This window comes from Acomys minous (genome assembly GCF_964271855.1).
Source record: "Acomys minous genome assembly, chromosome: 6".
Classification (NCBI taxonomy): domain Eukaryota; kingdom Metazoa; phylum Chordata; class Mammalia; order Rodentia; family Muridae; genus Acomys; species Acomys minous.
In genome coordinates, this window is record NC_140487.1 from 82,678,369 (window position 1) to 82,700,276 (window position 21,908).

General features: G+C 44.0%; 1 protein-coding gene and 1 pseudogene across 6 annotated transcripts in view; both read right to left on the reverse strand.

Moving 5' to 3' along the window:
* LOC311599893 (uncharacterized protein C1orf141 homolog) overlaps positions 1-21,908 on the reverse strand; it is a 58,912-nt gene that overhangs the window by 28,410 nt on the left and 8,594 nt on the right. For all 5 annotated transcript variants that reach the window (XM_084785986.1, XM_084785985.1, XM_084785987.1 and 2 more), the window contains 3 exons: positions 21,785-21,876; positions 15,510-15,667; positions 10,342-10,451 (listed from right to left, as the gene is read on the reverse strand). In XM_084785986.1, the coding sequence (XP_084642112.1) occupies positions 10,342-10,451; positions 15,510-15,667; positions 21,785-21,859 (343 nt within the window). In that variant the 5' untranslated portion in view covers positions 21,860-21,876. The remainder of the gene's footprint in view (positions 1-10,341; positions 10,452-15,509; positions 15,668-21,784; positions 21,877-21,908) is intronic.
* LOC311599069 (dnaJ homolog subfamily B member 6-like) lies at positions 20,464-21,682 on the reverse strand (annotated as a pseudogene). Its single transcript has 2 exons — positions 21,675-21,682; positions 20,464-21,148 (listed from the first exon to the last, which is right to left on the reverse strand). The product of its transcript is annotated as a dnaJ homolog subfamily B member 6-like (transcript).

The window sequence follows — 21,908 nt, forward strand, 5'->3', positions numbered from 1 at the left end:
CTTATGGTGGGGATAGGGAAGCGTGGGTCTTGGTTTAGGCGCTGGATTTAAGATGCCTGGGTGAGGTCTTATATCATCAGTATGCAATTCAAGAGAACTATCTGACATTCGGAGACTCTTAGGTACTGAGGATAGAAAGGATATAATAGAATTTCTATGCTACTTCTGAAGTGTGTGTGTGTGTGTGTGTGTGTGTGTGTGTGTGCGCGCGCGAGCGCACGCGCGCTGTAACATGTGTCCCCTCATTCACATGGAGGTCAGGGGACAACTATATTGAGTTGTTTTTCTGCTTTTACCTTTCTGTGGGTCCCAGGATCAAACCCAGCTTGCCAAGCTTGTGTGGAAAGTGCCCTTGCCCATCGAGCCGTCCTCACCAGCCCTGGTTGTTGTTGTTATTGTTGTTTTCGTTTTAAATGATATTTGACACCACAAGATGGGATAAGCCTAACCAAAGATAGGGTGCAGAACAGGCAGGTTTAGGATTAGATCTGAGCAAATGTATTTTAAGGGTGAGAACAGACATTTAACAGACTAAGAAGCAGTTAAAAACAAACAAAATGGGGTGAGGTGGCACACACCTTTAATCCCACCACTCGGGAGGCAGAGGTAGGTGGATCTCTGTGAGTTTGAGGCCAGCCTGGTCTACAGAGTGAGTCCAGAACAGCCAGGGCTACACAGAGAGACCAATCTTGAAAAAAAAAATTAAGAAAAGAAAAAGAAAAAAACAAAACAAAAAAACAGGAGCTATGAATTCTATAAACAAACTTCCCAGAAATAGCACACCTGTGTTATAACTGACTCATCTGACTGACTCATTAGAACTTCAGGTGTGGAGCCTGGAATATTGTGAATCCAAAGACAGAAGTATCTTGAGCTAATTTGAATCCTTTTGAGAGGGAACAGACGGTACGGTAAATTCTATAAGAGCACATTTCTACTTAATATTGTAGGAAGAACTACACATTGTAAGTAGCTGTCAGTTAATTTTCTGGTTTTTTGTTTTTGTTTTTAATAAGTTCTGTGATAAGACACCATGACCAAGACAAATTATAAAAGAAAGCATTTTATTGGGCTTATAGATTCAGGGGGTTAGAGTCCATGACCATCTTGATGGGGAGCACGATAGCATGTAGGCAGGCAGCATGATGATAGCATGTAGGCAGGCAGCATGATGATAGCATGTAGGCAGGCAGCATGATGATAGCATGTAGGCAGGCAGCATGATGATAGCATGTAGGCAGGCAGCATGATGATAGCATGTAGGCAGGCGGCATGATGATAGCATGTAGGCAGGCAGCATGATGATAGCATGTAGGCAGGCAGCATGATGATAGCATGTAGGCAGGAGGCACGATGATAGCATGTAGGCAGGAGGCACGATGATAGCATGTAGACAGGCAGCACGATGATAGCATGTAGGCAGGCAGCACGATGATAGCATGTAGGCAGGAGGCACGATGATAGCATGTAGGCAGGAGGCATGATGATAGCATGTAGGCAGGAGGCACGATGATAGCATGTAGGCAGGCAGCACGATGATAGCATGTAGGCAGGCAGCATGATGATAGCATGTAGGCAGGCAGCATGATGATAGCATGTAGGCAGGCAGCATGATGATAGCATGTAGGCAGGCAGCATGATGATAGCATGTAGGCAGGCAGCACGATGATAGCATGTAGGCAGGCAGCATGATGATAGCATGTAGGCAGGCGGCATGGCACTGGAGCAGTGAAGCTTACATCCTTCTCCAAAAGTAGTAGTGGGCGGGGAGAGAAGGAGGGGAGGGGAGAGGAGAGGCCGCAAACTGGATCCCCATGGTCTTTGAAATCTCACAGTCTACCCACAGTGATACACCTCCTCCAACAAGGCCACATCTCACAATTTTCCCCAAACAGTTCCACCAACTGGAGACCAAGTGTTCCAATACATTAGCCTACCGGGGCCGTTTTCATTCAAACTACAACAGCAGTCCAGCAGTACACACTGCCAGTGGTTTCCTCTGAGTAAACCTTGAGTCCTTGACTGCGGATGAACTTCCTGTTAGGGAGATGAAAGATGAGGTGGGGGGAGGGAAGGAGGGAAAGAGTTGAGGGGAAAGTGCAGGAGGCGTGACTGGGAGAAAAGCAAGAAGCATCACTACCATGGACCTCAGAGATAAGGCTGACCACGTCACCAGACGGACAGACCTAAAGTTCGCATATTTATTTTTACCTCATATGACTGACTGAGTATTTCACTATGTGTGCACCATGTGTGTGCCCAGTGCCAGCAGAGGCCAGAAGATGGCACTGATTATCCTACAACTGGCGTTACAGATGGTTGTGCACTGCCACATGGGTTTTGGGAGCCAAACCTGGGTTCTTGGAAGGAGCAGGAAGCGCTTTGATCCATCTCTACAGTCCCGGATGCTAACTGAAAAGATCCGTTGCCTCTGTTGTGGTTCTCAGTAAAATGAGTTAGCAGGAGATTTTCTGGTTTACCATATTGCCAGCTCTCTAAGCAAAGAGCACTTTAAGAATTAAATTCCTGTAACCTTTAATCCCAGCACTCAAGAGGCAGAGGCAGGCAGATCTCTGTGAGTTTGAGGATAGCGCCTGTCTACAGAGTGAGTCCAGGACAGCCAAGCCTACACAGAGAAACACTATCTGGAAAACCCAAATAAATAAATAAATAAATAAATAAATAAATAAATAAATAGTGGCACATGCCTGTAATCCCAGCACTCAGGAGGCAGAGGCAGGCAGATACTATGAGTTTGAGGTCAGCCTGGTCTACAAAGCGAGTCCGGGCCAGCCAAGGTAACACAGAGAAACCCTGTCTTGTAAAACTACAATATATATATATCCTGTCTCTGTGCGTTGGCTTCTGATTTGATAGACAACCTAACCGTTTTGGCTCTCAGAGGTAAAGAAAGCTTCAGGACTCTCGAGGTAAGTATTTCAGTTGCCTCAGAGAGCCCAAAGCCTGCCTAAGCCTAGAAGGTCCTGGAGTCTGTGGTGGAAAAAACCCCCAAGTACCCACCAATCAGTTCTATTTGGGAATTTACTTCCCCTTTCCTGGCCCTGGTACCTTCTGTCACCTTCTTGTAGACAATTAAATAGTGGTGCGCTCTGCTTTGGTTTTTAGCTTCAGGCTGGCCTGGCCTCTGTCTTTTTTTTTTTTTTTTGTTTTTCGAGACAGGGTCTCTCTGTGTTAGCCTTGGCTGTCCTGGACTCACTTTGTAGACCAGGCTGGCCTCGAACTCACAGCGGTCCGCCCACCTCTGCCTCCCGAATGCTGGGATTAAAGGCGTGAGCCACCACGCCCGGCTCTGGCCTCTGTCTTAAACGTGCTTCCTGTCCATCCTGGCTTATGGCATGTTTCTCCACTTACAGTTCTTTTCTACTCTGTTCTGTCTGGGTATTTCAGAACTTGGACTAGTAGACTGCGTAGGACAGCCTCCATTCCTGGTGACAGCCTTTTGGGGTCTGTTCTAGCAAATTTCTCCAGCTACGTTTATGATTATATAAAAAAAGAAAAAGTGGCATATTATTATAAATTATTAGCATATAATTCGGGCCACTGCACATTTGGTTCTGGGGAAATGTGTTCATCGATAGATCTCTAAATTATGTAACTATTTTATACCTACTTTAGAATTGTTTTTGTGAGGGAGCAGGAATTCCTGGTGTTCAGGTCTTTGTTGACAATGCACAATCAGGATTCAGTCCTGACTGAAGGAAAATCGGTGATACAAATAGAAATGCCAGAAGTTGTTTTGGGAAGCTACAGCCAGAATGAAGATGAGGCGGTGGCGGCAGACACGAGTGGGTGACCAGGGATATGATGACCCTCAGCCTCAGAACCTGCTTTCCTACACCCAGGGAAAACTAAGGAAGACAGGGAAGTAAACGAGAGTGTGTCTAGAGTGGTGTCCTGGACCCTGCACACTACTCCTATTGCGTGCTACTCAAATCCCCCTTTTCACATTAGACATTCTGAATTGGAATTGTACAGAGCAATCCTGTTGGCATGAGCCTGACAGGGTGGTTGGTTTGGTCTCTAGCGCTGCCCCTCCCCCCACTCCCAGCTCAGTAGCTCACTATCCTTCTGATGGCTGATTAGAGGGCTCATAAGGCTTAAGACTAGGGAGGAAGCAGGAAAAGCAGTTCAGGACAATCCAAATGAAGCTTTCCTTTCATGAGACGTCCCAGGTGCTAAACCTAATTGTAATGTCAATGAGGATAGAGCAGGGGGTCTAGAGAGTTGGGTAGTAGCCTCAGGACAGGAGAAATTGAGTCAGGCCGTGTGGGACAATAGCCCCTAGCCATAAAGAATGGCTTAGTTTTAACCTGACTGGCCAGCTCCACCCGCAGAAAAAATATACTCAGGTGTGCAAAGCAACCCTGCTGCTTCCGGTCAAACCACAAAAACTAGCTGTAGCTTCCTGGTAGGGGTGTGTGTGTGTGTGTGTGTGTGTGTGTGTGTGTGTGTGAGAGAGAGAGAGAGAGAGAGAGAGAGAGAGAGAGAGAGAGAGAGAGAGAGAGAGAGAGACAGAGACAGAGACAGAGACAGAGACACAGAGACAGAGACAGAGACAGACAGAGAGAGATGTGGTCCAATATGAATATGGCCTCAGTCTTGCTCTTCTGCTAAGGCTGGCCCTGAATTCTGGATCCTGCTGCCTCTACCTCTCAAGCAATAGAATTCCAGGTATGGACCACCATGCCTGGTTTAAGAGACTCAGTTTGGTGCACAGATTTCTTCTTTAGGGAAGAGATCTTTAACTAAGTAGCAAGCATGGGTAACTTTCTTTTTCTAGAAAGCCAACAGTTCTACCTATGGGTTCCTTTGGAACAGTGGTAGTCAACCTTCCTAATGCTGAGACCTTTTAATACAGTTCCTCAGGTTGTGCTGACCGCCCCCATCATAATATGATTTTCATTGCTACTTCATAACTGTAGTATGGCTACTGTTTATCAGTCATAATGTGAATATCTGACACACAGGATGTCTGATCTGTGAGCCTTGTGAAAAGGCCTTTTGACAATAGGTCTTTTGACAACCACTCCCCAAGGGGTGCAGAGCAAATGTTTGGCAGACAAAACATATGCAGGTTATGAAGTTGCTAAAGCTCATCACGTGAGGACACTTATTCCCAAGTTTGACTCCTCTGAATTGGAGCCCCAGTGTTCTGCTTCTGTCGTAGAAAAGGCTATTGGCTGTTTGTCCTGGTTTGGTTTGTTGCTGTGATAAAACACTCTGACCAAATACAATTTGAGGAGGGAAGGTTTTATTTGGCTTATATTTCCAGGCCACTGGGAATCACTGAAAAAGTCAGGCAGTAACTCAAGCAGGAAGCAGGGGAGTATGCTGTTTACTCACTCTCTGACTTGGTCACATGATTATGCTCACCTAGCTTAAGGAATGGTGCTGCCTGCAGTGGGCTGGACCCTTGTGCATCAGTCAGCAATCAAGCCAATACAGACATATCCACAGAAACCCCAGCCTGAGCTAAGCAGTTTCTCAATGGAGGATTCTCTAGGATGACTGTGTCAAGTTGACAATTCAGGCTAACAAGAACACTGGAGATTTACCAAATCTGTATAGAACAACTGGACAAGAAACAAGAAGGAAACAATATTCCTTCTGGCCTACTTGGTGGGACCAATTGTTAAGCAATTGCATGAGTCTATTTTTGGAAAAAATGCTCTGGTTAATTACAATAAATTGTGGATTACAGGACTGGGGTTATCTGAAGTGATGTGAAGACCGACCTCAACAAAACAAAGGTTTTACACAGTCAAGGTCAAGACCTAAGCCAGGATTGGCAAGTCAACTCGTACTCAAATGCCAAAGTCAAGGGAGTTCAAATACATGCTGACTTGTATTGACACTTTTTCAAGGTCAGTTTAAATGTTTCTTACATAGACTGACATAGCTATGGAGGTTATCAGAGCCTTGCCAAGGGAGATTATCCCTCATTTTGGATTGTTTAATAGCATGCATAATACTAACTGTCCTATCTTTGTCTTTGAGATAACAAGCAAGCATGCAATCAAGCACGAATCAAATGGAGACCTCGTTTATCCTGGTGGCCCCAAACCTCAGATAAGGCAGAAAGAATGAATCTTGCCTTAGGAAGGACAACCTTGAAGTTGTGCCATGATGCACCGGCCCTGGGACCAAGTCCTCCCTCCTGCCCCTGGGCAGTAAGACTCGCTTCCCTAAGCCTCACTCGAGGTCTCAAGACATTGTTTATATACAGCCACTCCAGACCATGCTTACACTGGGTGACTAGGTAAAAGACCGGGAATGGAAAGTTCAGAATCATGTATGCTATCCAGGACAGGTTTTAAACCTATCCAGAGTGGATGCTTCTGTTCAAGATTCTGCCCTTGCTGGCCGGGTTCTGTTGAAAATCAGAAACACAGGCTCTCTGAAAGACTGACTGAGATGTGGTTCTCGTGACCCTGACAGCAATGAAGCTTGCTGGAGGTTACCCCTTGGATGTACAACACCAGGCGAACAAGACATCAAAGACCAACCCTGACATCCAAACAAGCAGGAAATCTGAAGTGAACTCTAAGAGAGCAATACTGTTTTGCATTCTTACTAATGGCTAGCCCTTCCCCCATCAGGAGACAGCTGAGATGAAGGCCTATGGGGGGTACCTGGCAAAACTAAATGTGGAACAGACAGTTTCTTCATCCTTTAGGGGTGTTTACACACCTCTCGGGCCCACCAAAATTATACTTAGAAATATTGAACGTACCTGAGGACCTGTGGTGACTGAAAGGATGAGGAACTGTGTGAGTGTTAACCCATCTCTCCTGCTAAAACTTGTGTCATTTTCATAGACAGCATGCAGAGGGCAAGCCTATGATGTGTAGTGACACCTTCACCAGGTCCTGTGCCAGGAGCCAAGTTTTGTACTAGAGGAAGGGCTCCTGCAAGCTTGTAAAAAAGTCTTACTATTCTGTGCCCATGAACAGGGTCAAAGGCTAGGAAGATTCATGGGATCGCTGTCCCAGAAGGCCCACCTGACTTCCGGGTGTGATGACTGACACCAGTTGTCAACTTAATAGGATTTAGAGACACATGGGAGATGTGCCTCTAAGCATGGATGTGTGTAATTTTCTAGGTGAGGGTAACTGAGGTAGGAAAACCCACCCTATGAACTGGCATCACCATGCCCTGGGCTGGGACCCTGAAGCACATCCACTGAGAGACAGGAACCGAGCTGCGTCATCTCTCTCTCGTCTCCCACAATGTGACTAGATGCCTTAAGCTCCTGCCACTATAGTTTCTCCGCCACCATGGATTGTAACCCTGGAACTGTGAGGTGAAATAAACTCTTCCTTTTTAAAGTTGTTCTTGTCAGACTGTTTTATCACAGCAACAGAAAAAGTAACTAACTCACCGGGTAAGGAAAAAAAAAGAGATATTTTCCACACACTATCTTCTGAGTGCAAAGCATTCCTCATGAGGTCTACCTCTTTGACGTCTTGTCATGCAACTTCAGGAAGCTTACACAGAAGTTAAGCATCTGACTCCATCTATGGTAAAAGCCTGCTGGGGCTACAGAACAGAACTCAGGTTAAGTTAGAAAAGCAGTCCTGGGAAATGGGTTCCAGCAGATCATTTCTTACTGATATTTTAACCATAAAGAATGTGAAAGAATGCTGTTTTAACTTGACAGGCAAAGCTTAGTTGGCTGAACAAAAAGATAAAGGAGTTGATGAAACTGTCTCTGACAAAAAAAAAAAAAAATAGAGGGGGAGACATAAAGATTGGAGGGAGGATTTCATGTTGACCTGTCCTCCTGTGCCTCCTGGCTCTCGAGCCTTCCTGGCCTCACAGCAGCCTTCTTACTTTTCCCATTGTTTCTGCTCCTCTGCACATTTGACCGCTGCTATTGATGTACTCTGACTTACAGTCTCCCTTGCCGGCCAGATGCTGAACTAACAACTATGTGCCCACCTGCACATGTCATATTTCATGGGAAACCAGTATGAGTTATTATGAGCAGCAGGAAAGAATAGGAGACAGATGGCGGTGCTGTATATTCTGTGGTATGAGATCACATTTTTACTTCATATGCTATGCATTGAAAGCAGCCCAGCCGTGCACATTGCTAATGCTTTGTTTGTTCCAAGTTAACCTTTAACGCAGATATAAACTGGGTAGCGAGTCAGGAGGAAAAATCAGGGCTTGGGAGCTGTAGGCGTATGTAAGCTCCTCACTACAGAGAGCTCCAACGAGGGAAAGGTGCGGAGAGCGATAAAGAGAAGCGCGATCATGAATCTCGTGGCCAAGGCTGGCTTCCCGACCTGGAGCTCAAGACAAACCTTTGAAATGATTAATGGCCTCTGCTCCAGTTCCCTAGACAATACCCTTAGCAGGAGCTGGCGCAAGGCAGAGTTCCTGTGTCTTCTGAGATTGCCGGCTCCCTATAGAAAATGAACTTTCAGGATTCAAGTCCCTGTTCTTCAATTTCTATAGCGACAGACACGCAGTCTCTGATATTTTGGTTAGATGTTCGATAGCCATTCATTGCTCATGTCTGTGTTTGCCCGAAAATCCTTGGTAAAACCTTCTGAATGGGTTAACATAGCCAACCACAAGATTCCTGCCTCCCCAAAGGTAAAGACGTTATCAGATAGCACGTGAAAGCCCCAGCTGAGGTTCCCACACTTGGGTTTAAAATACTCACCTGACGTTCCCACCAACACACTTGGAAAACACCTCAGTTTATGACTCCTTTTGTTCCTTAGCTATGTTAACTTCAATTTTTTCTGCATTGGAACATGTTACTTGGGGCGATCTGAATCCATGTTCTTCGACCAGGGACACTCATGTTTGGGTCAAAACTAAACTACTTGTTATTTCTTTTGAGTAAGAGGTGTGTTTGGTGTCAACAGTCCCCCAAAAGTTAGTTTTTAGAAGCTGACTGAGTCTGGAGAGGTAGAAGAAAATGGAAGTGACACCAGGGCTACTGGTAGTTCTGGCCAGTGTGCTTGCAGCAGGAAGGGGAGGGAGGGATCGTGATTGCAGTGGGCTGACATTGAAACAGAAATGGAGAGAGTAAAGGCCACAGATGTGTAGAAGTTCACCTTTTGAGAACTTAGAGAGTACAACAGAGACATAAGGCAATATGGGGCAGAGTGTTCAGTCAAAGAGGTTGGTGACAGAATGTAATCACCTGGTTGACAATGACAGAAAAACGAAAGTAACAGACAATACTCAAGTCCTCTGAAGATCTATCAAATGCGGGGTTCCGTGCCACAGGTTCCTAAAACTTCAAATTCTATAAGTGTGTTTCTATTAAACAAGCAATTCATCTTAAAATGTCAGTGAAAGTCTTAGGATTGAGTCAAAATAAAAATTAGTATTTCCTTCTGGAAGGAAAAAAATAGTTCTCTAGTGGAACTATTTCCTCCAGGCATGACGTGACCACTGCCCATCACGACTCAGGGAGTGCTGTGGTGACACACGGAATGACTTGACCTCTGCACATAAGGAAGTAAGGACAATGCAGTGAGAGTAAGCTCTATAAGGAAAAGCTATCAATATTCCTTCCTAGGAGAGGAGGGGGTCAGTACGGTCTCATGTAAGAGTCTGGTCACCACCCTCACCTCCACCATCCCTGCCTCAGGATGCACATAATTTTGCCCCTGTGGACATGGTCTGGAAACAAGGGATACCAGCAAATACAGACCATGGAAGGGTTGCCTGAGGGTTAGAGCTCTTCAATAGTGTAGCTGCTGGGGGAGAGACTTCCTAGGGGTACCCTAGCAAGAGTCCCTCACTCTCCTGTAAGTAACCTCTCACTCACGTACACTCATGATGTAACCTGAATGACTTTTTGATTCATCAGCCTAGACTTGGATGGAGTCTTCTTTCTTGGTCTGTTGGTGCCCTATCTGTCTGGGAGACTTGGTACTCCTTTATGTCTCCTCAGGAAAAAGAAATTAAACAACCTGGAGTCTCCATTACCTGAAAAGACGAGCCAGAGGGATCTCTTGAGTCTAAGAGTTCAAGTTCAGTCTGGGAGATAAGGTGACATTACATTTAAATGCAGTGTGTGTGTGCATGCGTGTGCACGCGCACACGGACATGTGTGTCTGTATGTCTATACATAGAAAATTGTAAAACAATATTTATGTGTTATGAAGATTACTTTATTTCTGTTAAAATAATTATTATTTGTTCTGTTAAAAATTATTTTAACAGAAATAAAAAACTGTTTAGATAACAGAAGGAGGAGTACGAGGAGTAAGTGAATTACTAATAAATCATTACTTAATATCACTCCTTAATAAATAAAGGGAAAAGTGATTCTATAACACACCGCCTTACCCATTGATTTACTTTCTTCATAGTTTCCATTTGTTGCAAGAGCAGGTGGTCTCAACTCTGACTCTTCAAAATCACTTCTGGATTCAGGCTTATATTTAAAAGGTATATACCTGGAAAAATGAAAGTTTTTCTAAATGAAAATAATCAGAACATTAATTTACAAAGGAGATTCAAAATACAATTTTGGAGACATATAAACATGAAGGCAGAAGACTGGTACCTGAGCAGAGAAGGAACCCAAGGTGTTTCTGAGAGTCATGGGGGAGGCAAAAGGAGCAAGAGAAACGAGCTGCCAGGGAAGGAGCCTGTGACTCAGACACAGTGCACATGGAGTGCCCGTATTCACAAGCTGACTGGAGCCAGTGCACATGGAGTGCCAGTATTCACAAGCTGACCTGAGCACAGTGCACATGGAGTGCCAGTATTCACAAGCTGATCTGAGCCAGTGCACATAGAGTGCCAGTATTCACAAGCTGACCTGAGCACAGTGCACATGGAGTGCCAGTATTCACAAGCTGACCTGAGCACAGTGCACATGGAGTGCCAGTATTCACAAGCTGACCTGAGCACAGTGCACATGGAGTGCCAGTATTCACAAGCTGATCTGAGCCAGTGCACATGGAATGCCAGTATTCACAAGCTGACCAGAACACAGTACACATGGAGTGCCAGTATTCACAAGCCGACCTGAGCATACATCAGGACCTGCTTCTATGGAATATCTGGGACAGATCTGAATGGAAAATGGTGAGCTATAGACTCAGGAACAGCGCATATGTCAGCTAGGATGACAACATCTATGAATTCACGGAGATTCACTCTACCTCTTTCTTGTAGGTATTGTCATTGTCCCCGAAGGCCTGGAGGTATTGTAAGGAGGGAAACGTGTACCAGACTAATGATGTATTCCAAGGAATCAAAATTTCTCAAACAGTCCCATGCTGAGCAAGGGTGAGGGCTGGTGTTTTAGGAAGAGACGGTGCTGGCATGTTGTCACACAACCTTCCAGGACACAGTGGAGCTGAGGCAATGAGGATGCCCATGACCACGCCTTGGCCACAGATACTTAGCTATGCATACCTCTTGCCCTCTATTTAAACTTAAACCCTATGTCACGGCCCTGAAACTCCACCCCCTCTCTCTGTGTGTGTATGTGTTTCAGGGACACTATGCGCCTCAAGGACACTACATGCCTCTGGACCATCTATTTGTTTCTGAATCTGTTCAATGTGGCCACAGTGAGTATCTCTGCTTTCTTTGACTTTTACTGTTATTCTTTGTGTGGGGCATCCAGTAGTCATAGCTGATGCAAGCTTGTCAGGGTTAGTGGGACCGAGTTCTGTTTGTTTGTTTGTTTTTTCGAGACAGGGTTTCTCTGTGTAGCCTTGGCTGTCCTGGACTCGCTTTGTAGACCAGGCTGGCCTCGAACTCACAGCGATCCACCTGCCTCTGCCTCCCGAGTGCTGGGATTAAAGGCATGCACCACCACGCCCGGTTGGAACTGAGTTCTGACCCTAACAAACCTGGTGACAGTATGTCATTAATGTTAGATGCTACCTTGACGGGATCCAGGGCTACCTAAAGAACTGGCAAATAATTATTTCCAGGTGGTCTGTGAGAGTGTTTCTAGACTAGCTAGGTATAAGAATTACAGGACTGAGGTGGATCTGTCTGCAGTGTAGTCAGGTACCATTCAATTTTCCAGCAGTCTAAATAGAAAAATCAACTTCCCCTCTTCCCAGAAGAATACACTCATCCTGCCTGTACTTGAAAAGTAGGATTCTAGCCCCCTTGACCTTTGGGATCTAAAACCTTTCCCCAGGTTCTCAAGCCTTCAACCTCAGACTGAAAGTTGGACCACCAACCTCCCTTATATGCTACTGTGGGGATGGTTTTCCCGAGAAATGCTGTTTGAAGCTTGCTTTTACAAATCAAACTCTCAACCAACCTGTAACCAAATTAACATGTGTTTTGAGATCGTTTATAGCAGTGCACCCATTCTGCTTACATATGGTGTACCCAACCTGTCCACGATCAATCGACCTTTAGAAAGCAAAAACAAAAGCACTGCAATCAATCTTCCTATGCTTTGGTCTCCCCTGAGTGTCATTTTCCTTGTTTCTCTTTCATCGTCATTCAAGGACCTGACGTAGAACAAGGTTATGGTGACTAGACCTAAGACCATTTGCTGAAGCAATGCCTCCACCTCCCCCACATGACAACAGCATGTGGGTAGAGAGTGGTTGCTAGGATTCTGCTTCAGTCTGCCTACCTGTGATATCAATTGCTTACCTGCCACGGGGGTGGGGTGGGGGGGTGGGGGGTGGGGGGATGAGGTGGGGGGAGAGGGCGTGGCCCTGCCCATGGCTGTATAAAAGGACAGTCCTACTGAGAAACTGTAAAATTGTAAAATACAAGATGCTTGTTCACTTGTCCAGCTTTGCTCGCCTCTCCCTGTTCTCGTTATTGCTAACTTTAAAAGTTCCACCCTAGTTCCCAGAATAGTTACATGTAAGTTTCCAAATATCAGATGTCCCCATACGGCGTTCAGTAACCGCTCTAGAGACCCACACCCAAGCCCCCACAAGGAGCTTCCCAATGCCAGATGTCCTAATGTCCATATGGTCTAACTTGATAAGCAACCCCACCTGCTTTGCGGTGTTAGCCTTTAAAGCTAGCCTGTAACAGCTACTTGGGGTCCTTCACCTCCCGAGTGCTGAGGGACCCTGACACATCGACAATTGGGACTTCTGATGTGTCAGTAATAAACTTTACATATACCTCCAGCCTGTGTGACTTGAGTGGTCTCTTGCGGCGACCCCCTTCCTGAATTGGACTCCAGGGTCCAACACTACCTCATCCCTCTCTCTTACTTTTCCTCTTTCTACCCTTTCTCTTACCTCTCCCTCTCCTTCCTCTTTTCTCTCTCTTCCTGTCTCTGTCTCTCTCTGGGGTACCCCACCCCCTTTCCTTCTCCCCTCCATGCTCATTTAATAAACTCTGTATAACATAATATCGGGTACCTTGAATCTATCATCATCTTATTTTTCTATATGAAAGTGGTAATACTCGACATTATTTGCTCATGTCTTTGTGTGCTATTCTGGGTCAAAAGAGTCAGAAAAACAATATCTTCCTTTATGAAGTCGTTGCAAAAATTATTAAGACAGAAACTCCTCACCCATTTTCAATGCCATACTTACTTTGCTGCTCATTACAGAGAAAGGGCGGCCTTGGCTCAGGAGGAGAGCACAGAGCTCTTCGGGATACATCAGGCTCGTTCTTGGGTAAATGACACCAAGGCTTCCCTTCTTATATGTGGTGCCAAGGTTTTCAGCCTGTAGAGGGCCTATTTCGGGCTCCCAGTCTCATGAGTCAAATCTCCTAATAAAACCCTCTTAAATCTCTCCTTTAGCCACTGAGTATCCCACGATTTCTAAGATTCTCCCCACTTAGTCATAGGGATGTTAAGATTTATTTATGTAGTAGTGATTTTGTATTAGTTTTCTATTACTTGATAAACATTAAAGGGATTAAAAAATATTTATTTTGGCTCACAGCACTGGAAGTTTCAGTCCCTGGCTTACTGGACCCATTACTTTTGGACTCATAGCAAAGCAGTTTACCACGGTAGGATTGTATGTCAGAACAAACTGCTTATAACACATATCCCACACTTACACAATATTCCCAATATTCCACACATACACAAAAAATTTTGTAGGCCATATAGGCTCACTGCTGTAGTCCAGCATCTCTGAGGGTAAGTCAGGAGGATTACAGTGAGTTTGAGTGTAGCCTGGGCTACATAGAGTTCCAGAACAGCCTGGGCTACAGTGAGAGTCATACTGCAAAGCGGGGAGGCAGGCAGTGGAGGGCCAGGGGGCATAGCGGCCTTTCTTAAGCATGTCCCTCAGTGACCTAAGGCTGTCCCTAAAGGCCCTTCTTTCAAAGGCTTCTACCTCCTCCTAATGTCTATTCTCTGGAAACCAAGATTAACTTTGTCTCTGGCTAAAAACATCAAGCCCAGCTGTGTAACATAAGAGGCAAAGTTAATGCAGGCCGAAGGGCATTTATTTTGAAGATTCAGGCCAAACAAATGGTTTTACCTCAAACTCTTAGTGCATCTGCTCCTGCCTCCCAAATGCTCAGACTACAGGCACGTGTCTCCACGCTCGCTCACGAGCTCTCTCCTTACCTCACAGTTCCGCAATGGAAACAGATTTTGATTATCTCGGTAAATCTCTGATAACAAGAGTCCGAGAGAGTGATATTTGTAACACAATCAGAGTGTACACAAGCAAAACAATGATTCAAATACTGTTTAACTTTAGACGTGGGCCTGCTTGTCCACTTCCCTTCTACATACCTGTGCAAGAATAACACACAGGACCTTAAAACAACCCTGATACACCCCGGCTTTTCTCACTGTAACCCCCTATTATGCCTAGCCCTCCTACTACCCTTGTTCTCACTTAAGTATAAAGTGTTACAGCTACACTGTTCCTAGGTGCTGAGCTCAAGGATTCAATCATCCTGATAAATTCTAAAATTTTATATAAAATTATATTTAAAAAAAATCTAACAAATTGGAGCAGTCAAACTGATTTTAAGAAAGGTCTTTTATTTTTATTTTTTATTTTTTAGAGACAGGGTTACTCTGTGTAGCCTTGGCTGTCCTGGAGCTCATTCTGTAGGCCAGGCTTGCCTCGAATTCACAGTGATCTTCCTGCCTCTGCCTCCTGATACCCTCTCAGATAATACACTTAATAGCCAGTTAGGAGCCCTTCTAACCACCTGACTCAAAGACTTTCTTTAAAAGTTCGGAACTACAATTATCATCAACACTTGCAAAAATATCTCTTTTCTAAATTGGGATACTCAGAATAGTCATCTAGTATATTTTAACCTACAAGTATGTTACAAACTAATATTACTTTCATATTTCTTTTGAGACAGGGCCTCACTGTGTAGTCCTGGATGGACTGAGGCTTGCTAAGTGGACCAAGTTGGCCTTGAACTCACAGAAGACCCCCTGCCTCTGCCTCCTGAGTGCTGGAACTAAAGGTGTGCACCAGTATGCTGGGCTAATTTTAATTTCTTATATTATCAGGCAATCTAAGGCAAATACAGTACTTTTAAACTTTCAGCTGAGTTATGATAGTTACGTTTTTGGCTTCTTAAGGTCATGTGATTTATCTTCTGTGATCTCTGTCACCATCTCAGATGTAGACGGGATAAATGTGTCTCCAAATTCCATATGCTCATCAGACAGCATGGGTGTGATCAAAGACTTTTTTCTTTGTTTAAGCTGAGTGTTGGTTTTCTGCAGTTAAGTCAAAATGAAAAAGTAAGTGCTCCTTCTACAGGCAGGATTCTATAGATTAAGGACCAAAATTGATTTCTCTCCTCTCACTCCTCTCTCTTCTCTCTTCTCTCTCTCTCTCTCTCTCTCTCTCTCTCTCTCTCTCTCTCTCTCTCTGTCTACACACACACACACACACACACACACACACACACTGAGAGAGAAAAAGAGAGAGAGACAGAGAGACAGAGAGACAGAGAGAAGAAAGAGAATTCATGTGTAAGACAATAATGAAAAATAGTCCAGATTTAAAATTAAAGTGAAAACATTTAAGCATTTAAACTAGAAAAGCCTTGTACCTTTGCTGTGTGACCTATATGACTCTTTCCCATCTATTTAATAAAGATAATAAACAATGCTGACAATTGTTCAGGAGTCCTTCTAACTAAATTTTTAGAATTTATAATTGCTGCAGACTCATTTCCTCTGAGTTGAAACTTTCCTGCCTGGAGTAGGGAGAGACAGTCATGAGCCAGGAAGCCCATGAAACGTATAAGACTTAGGAAGTTGAGAGAATTAAGATTTCTCAAGGTCCCTCCTCAAGTTATAGAAAAGATTTTTCCCCCTATGGAGCCACCTGCAAGTTGGGAAGGGACTCCAGGGGTGTGGCTTCTATGACTTGTCACTTACGCTGGGGTGGGCTGTTAGGTGATGTAGCTGCCTCTGAGTTAGGCATGCTCTCAGAAGTAACCCCAATAAAACCACTGGTTCATCAGTTTTGTTGCTGTTGTTGTTGCTCCATCTGAGGGGAGCAGACGCTTGCTTTTGTCTCCCTAGAAAGAGTCATCTTTGCATCTGTACAGGGACCAACAGTATCAAATATGATCTAGGGAGGTGCATTTACATGCTTTTGTGATGGATAATAAGATTCTGACCCATACGGTCCTGACATGGCTTTCTTTCCCCATGTGGTATGGGATATTATGCTTCCTTTCTCTAGATGCACTAGCATGCTTCCCGTTATGGGTGATGCAACCAAGATTGAGGCACCCGCGAGTTCAGCATCCTTCCAAGACATCCCAGGGTGAACCCCTTCCTCTATACAGAATTTGTTGGTATTCCTTTTGGATGACTGAAGAATAGGACATGAGCAAGGAGATGCTCTCCAACTAGGTAATGGGCCAGACAATACATTGCAACCCCTGGAAATGGCATGAACACGATGGTAGGCAGGCTATGGCATCAGTTGCATGGTCTTCACATGGTCCCATTATTTTTTTTTAATCTGAGGTTCACCTGACTTCCCAGAAAGAACTTGCCCATGTAAGGAAATAATTCCCATGGGAAAAGGTTGTGCAGATGTGAACCTTCACACTAGCCTCTGATTTGGAAGAAAGAGTGAAATAAAAAGATGAGGGGTTGGACTTGGTCCTTCTCACAGTTGGAGGATTCCGTGGGAAGGGAGTAGAAGCTAGATCTGTTGTAGCATCCTTCCTGGGAACCAAAGGCTTAAAACTTAGGAGGAAAGCTTAGAGAGTGAGAAGACAGTAGTGTACAAGAGAGAGAAGACAGCCCTCAGGTGTAGTGGATGTAAACCTGGTTTTGTTTTGATCCAAAGTGTGGGATGTGAAACAGACTTGTGTAAGGGTGTGCAGTGTTTTTCTGCTGAAAACAGACTTATGAGAGAACAGACGATGTTTGTCCACAGGAAAAGGAACTTCCTCTTGTGAGGGCATGGTCTTTGCCAACTGATAAACACCCTAGTACAGACTCTCAGAAGATATATATATATATATGAGCCCAAAAACAAGAGGTGGGGCTTTTTGGTCTTGGCTGTTCTTTACTCCAGGTTGAGATGCTCCTAGAGAGAACAGCTCCAGAGAATGCTTTGAGTTTCTGGCCTCACCTTCGCTGAATTGCTGGGTTGCTGTTTAACAGGCCTGCTGGAATCCTGTCCAAGGCACCAGTGGAATCGCTCCAAGGAACTGTGTCTAAAAAGATCTACTTCTCCTGTTCCCATTAACCTCTTTTCTCTATCTAGGTCTTTTGGGTTGGAAGGGAGGTATAAACATTAAAGAACATGCTTAACTGTGGGTTTTCCTCTTTCTGTGTTCCCACTCAGACCTGAGTGTGGGCTTTGAACTTTGGAGGGTTTAAAGACTGGATGTCAAGTCACCAGTGTGAGAGTAGTAAAATACAGAGAGGTACCAGGTATTTTCCCCTTTAACTCCTTATGCGGAGGAGGCAAATTTCCTTTGATAAGGTTCCCAAGGTTACTGGAAAATAGTGATTTCAGGTTCCACATTGAACTGGAAGAGTTGTTGGTTTTCTGACTAATATGCATAACACTTGTGCTTCGGTGGATATTGGAGCTGAGTGTACTTAAAGTCGTGAGATCTCCCCAAAGTAACAGGGACAATGGCCCCCAGTGGATAGATATGGGGATTGGAACAGCATGAGTAGAAATGATGGCACATGTCCTGGGAGTGGGCATTTATTTTTTATAGAGTATGTTTGTATTTTTTTCCCTGAAAGCAAGTACACTGGATGGAGATTTTTCACTTAGTCTGTAGCTCTTTAACCAGTTTGGTTTCATGGATGCAGAGGTGAGGCCTCAGTTCCTTCTTGGAGCTTGTCACCCTCACGCAGGAAGCCAGCTGAGTTCAAGTGGTGGGAATGCATGGCCAGTGCATGCATGCCTTTGGCCTTGAACCATGGAAATCAGCTTGCTCTGGCTTCATGGAACCTTTGCAGGTGGGGTATGTGTGTGTGTGTGTGTGTGTGTGTGTGTGTGTGTGTGTGAATGTGAGTGTGTGTGAGGTGTGTGTGTCTATGAGTGTGTGTGAACATATGTGTGTGTGTGTGTGTGTGTGTGTGTGTGTGTGTGTGTGTGTAGTGGATCTACAGCAGTGGCAGCACTCCACGATGAAGAGACCAGATGTCTCATGGAAGATGACAGTGGATTAGGGAAAGCTAGATGAGGTAGCGTCTCTACCCCACACCGCTGTCATCAGCATTGCCTTTTTGATAATACAATTGGTTCAAGTGATGGACTCTTTTCTCGCTGTATTAGACCTGCTAACTTAAAAAAAAAAAGAATCCCCTTGGTTTTTAAATTCCAAGACTAGTTACCACTTAATTAGAATGAATGCAGGGGGTGAGGGGAAGCCTTTCTAATTATATAATGCTAATTATTGAGAGTTTTACAGATTTGAAACACATTGTGGAAGAACAGTAGAAATAAGAAAGATTTGGAAGAAGACACTCTTTGTGAGTTGAAAAGCCACTTCCAAGAATGAGAAGGCTGTTAGGGGATTGCCCCGGTGTAAGTGATGGGTTGCCTTCTTGTGAGTTATTGCTAATGGAGGTCCCTGAGGTCACTAAAACTACAAGGCTATTGCCAGTCCTGTTGACTGTTTATTAGAACTGAATTAGGGTAGACTCTTGCAGGAGATGTCACATACTTTGGTTGCAGGACATGGAATAATCACACTGAGACTAAACTGGAGGTGTCCTTCCTGCTGGTTGGCTGTTGGAGCTACAGGTAGTTGTGAGCCTGTGGTGTGTAATTTAAAAACACCTTCCAGGGAACAGAAATCAACTTGCTCATCTATACTAACACTCTAGTGTTTGGGAACTATTATCTTTATTACTGTTTTGTCTTGAATTCTAAGTCTTGACTATTTTTGTTTATTTTGTTTCTGTATATTATTTGTAATGTACCAACAATGCCAAATGTTACTTTCCTCTTTTTAAGGTTTTTTTTTTGAGAATTTTTGTTATATTTTGATCGTATTCTTTTCCCTTATCTAACTCCTCCCAGATCTGCTCCCTTCCTCCCCTACTTCTTCTGAATGTGAGACCTGCATGGAGTGTGACTGTTATACCCAGGGTCACTGAGTGTGAGGTCTGCGTGGAGTGTGACTGTTATACCCCGTGTCACTCCATTGGAGATTTTTTTCCTCTTTCAGCAGCCAGTTACTAACAGCTAATTGGTTAGGGATGGGACTTAGTGCTGTTCATATATCTACTAAAGTAATTTGTATATGCTTAATATATTGCTAACAAATATGGCTAGCCTAATTTGTATATACTTAGCATATTGTTGACAAATACGGATTGCCTTATTTAGTGTTTGGGAGGTAGTACTTTTTAAAGCAGGTTTGATACGTATGTGACCTAGCACATAGCAGCTACCTAGAAATGATCTTGTATAGCTAACTTTTTCTTGTACCAAACACATTTGCATTTATTTTTTTTAAAGCAAATGACAAAAGACCCAAATGATCAGTTTTTAAACCTAAGCTTAACATGACATATTTCAACATTTGTCAGAATTGACGATGTTGCCATCAGCCATGCACAACTAGAAAACATCCTTAATTTACATGGAAATGTATGACCATTGATGCAGTAATAGATTTTGTCATTAAATACTGAAATAAAGTTGAAGCGCTTCTGTAGAAGGTTCACCTGGCGATGTTAACTTCACCGCAGGCTGACACTGCTCACTCATATTTCAGTCCATGCTGGTGTTACAAACAATCCTGTCCTGCCACAGGGCTCAACCTCAGTTTAGGTTTTGTTTTGTTTAAAGCAAAGTGCATACAGAGATTACAACAATTTTAAAGAAAAAGAAAACCTGTCCTGTTTTGTGGTCCCAACAAAAAACTCAAAGGTCTGTGACAAATAGGGGCTCCAAGGAGCTGTTTTATAAGTACTTTAGATTAGGTACAGTTATACAGAAAGCTGAGTTCCTTTGAAATCTTCACAAAAAAATAAGTTCCTATTACTCGTCACTGTTGTGGTTTAACATTTCAGTTAAATGTGTGTGTTGAATTACTTGTTATGCAGCGTAGCAGCTGCTCCTGACCACTTACTGTCAAGGACTTTAACTGTCCGTCTTCTTCAACTTCTACTCTTTCCTGACCGTTCTCCAAAACTCTTTGTAGTGGTTTTTTTTTTTTTGCCATTAACTATCTTAGTTGAGGTTGATATTCATTTGAAGTTGCCCATTTTACTGCCAGCAAACGACGTGGAAGAGAATGACGTGAGACCCCCGTGACCTAGGGGCCCAAACGAAGGAAGCCTGTACCAAACGCAGGAAACAGCACCTCCAAAAGCAGGAAACAATCCACCGAAGGCAGAGAAAAATGAGCCCGTACCTCGGCTTCTAGTAACTCGGGGACACCCCAGTTCCCCAAAAAGTCATCAAATGGGTTTTTCAAAGAAGACAAATGAAAATGAGTCCCTTCCTCTAAAAAATTCCCCAAAGACATCATCTGGGTTCCAAAATGCGAAGCCAAACTCAAACGGACTGTCAAAATGACTTCCGCCTCCTCCTCCACCACATCGTTTAATCCTTCTTTGCTGTGTTTGTCCTCAGTGTCCCCTTTTTTGCATCTGGTAGGACTCGTATGCCTCAACTGCTTGTTTGAATTCCTGTTCTATCACTACTTCTTTTCAGGATTTTTGTCTGGGTGCCATTTAAGCGCCTGTTTCCTTTATACCTTAAAAAAAAAAAGTCTTTTATTATTATGTATAGTGTTCTGCCTGCATGCACACCTGCAGGCCAGAAGAGGGCATCAGGTCACGTTATAGATGGTTGTGAGCCACCATGTGGTTTCTGGGAATTGAACTCAGGACCTGTGGAGGAACAGTCGGTGCCCTTATCCTCTGAGCCATCTCTCCAGCCCGCCTTTATGCCTTTTAAACGTCCTTGGGTGAGGCATGTCTCTGCAGGCCCAGAACTTCTTAGTAATCCACCCCGTTTTAACAGAGTGTTGGAGCATATCCGAGGACGCGAGCTGGGAAGTCGGGCGGCCTATCTCCTTGCAGCTCTCGAATAGTTAATTTTTAGCTGCGGTTTTTTGTTTTTGCTTTTTTGTTGCTGTTTTTGTAGTGCTGGGGTCACCATTATACTAGGTCAGCTCTCTACCACTGAGTTCCACACTTGATGACTTAATGAATCTTTTTTATTATCTACTTAGCTAGATGACTTTTAACTAATTACATATTTGCTTCTTACAAGCTCATTTAAAATTTTATGTCAATGCATCATTAATTACAAAGTAAAAATGTTATCTGAAATGTTAACTTTTTAATGAGCACATTGCCCTTAGCTTCTACGTCACACACCTTTGCTCTGATGGCTTCAAGAATCTTTTCATTCTTGTCCAGGATATCTAACTTCTCCAGGGCTTTTTCTGTCATCCTCTGTCAATAGATTTCTGTTTAAAAGGGAGGAAGAAGAAATATCCAA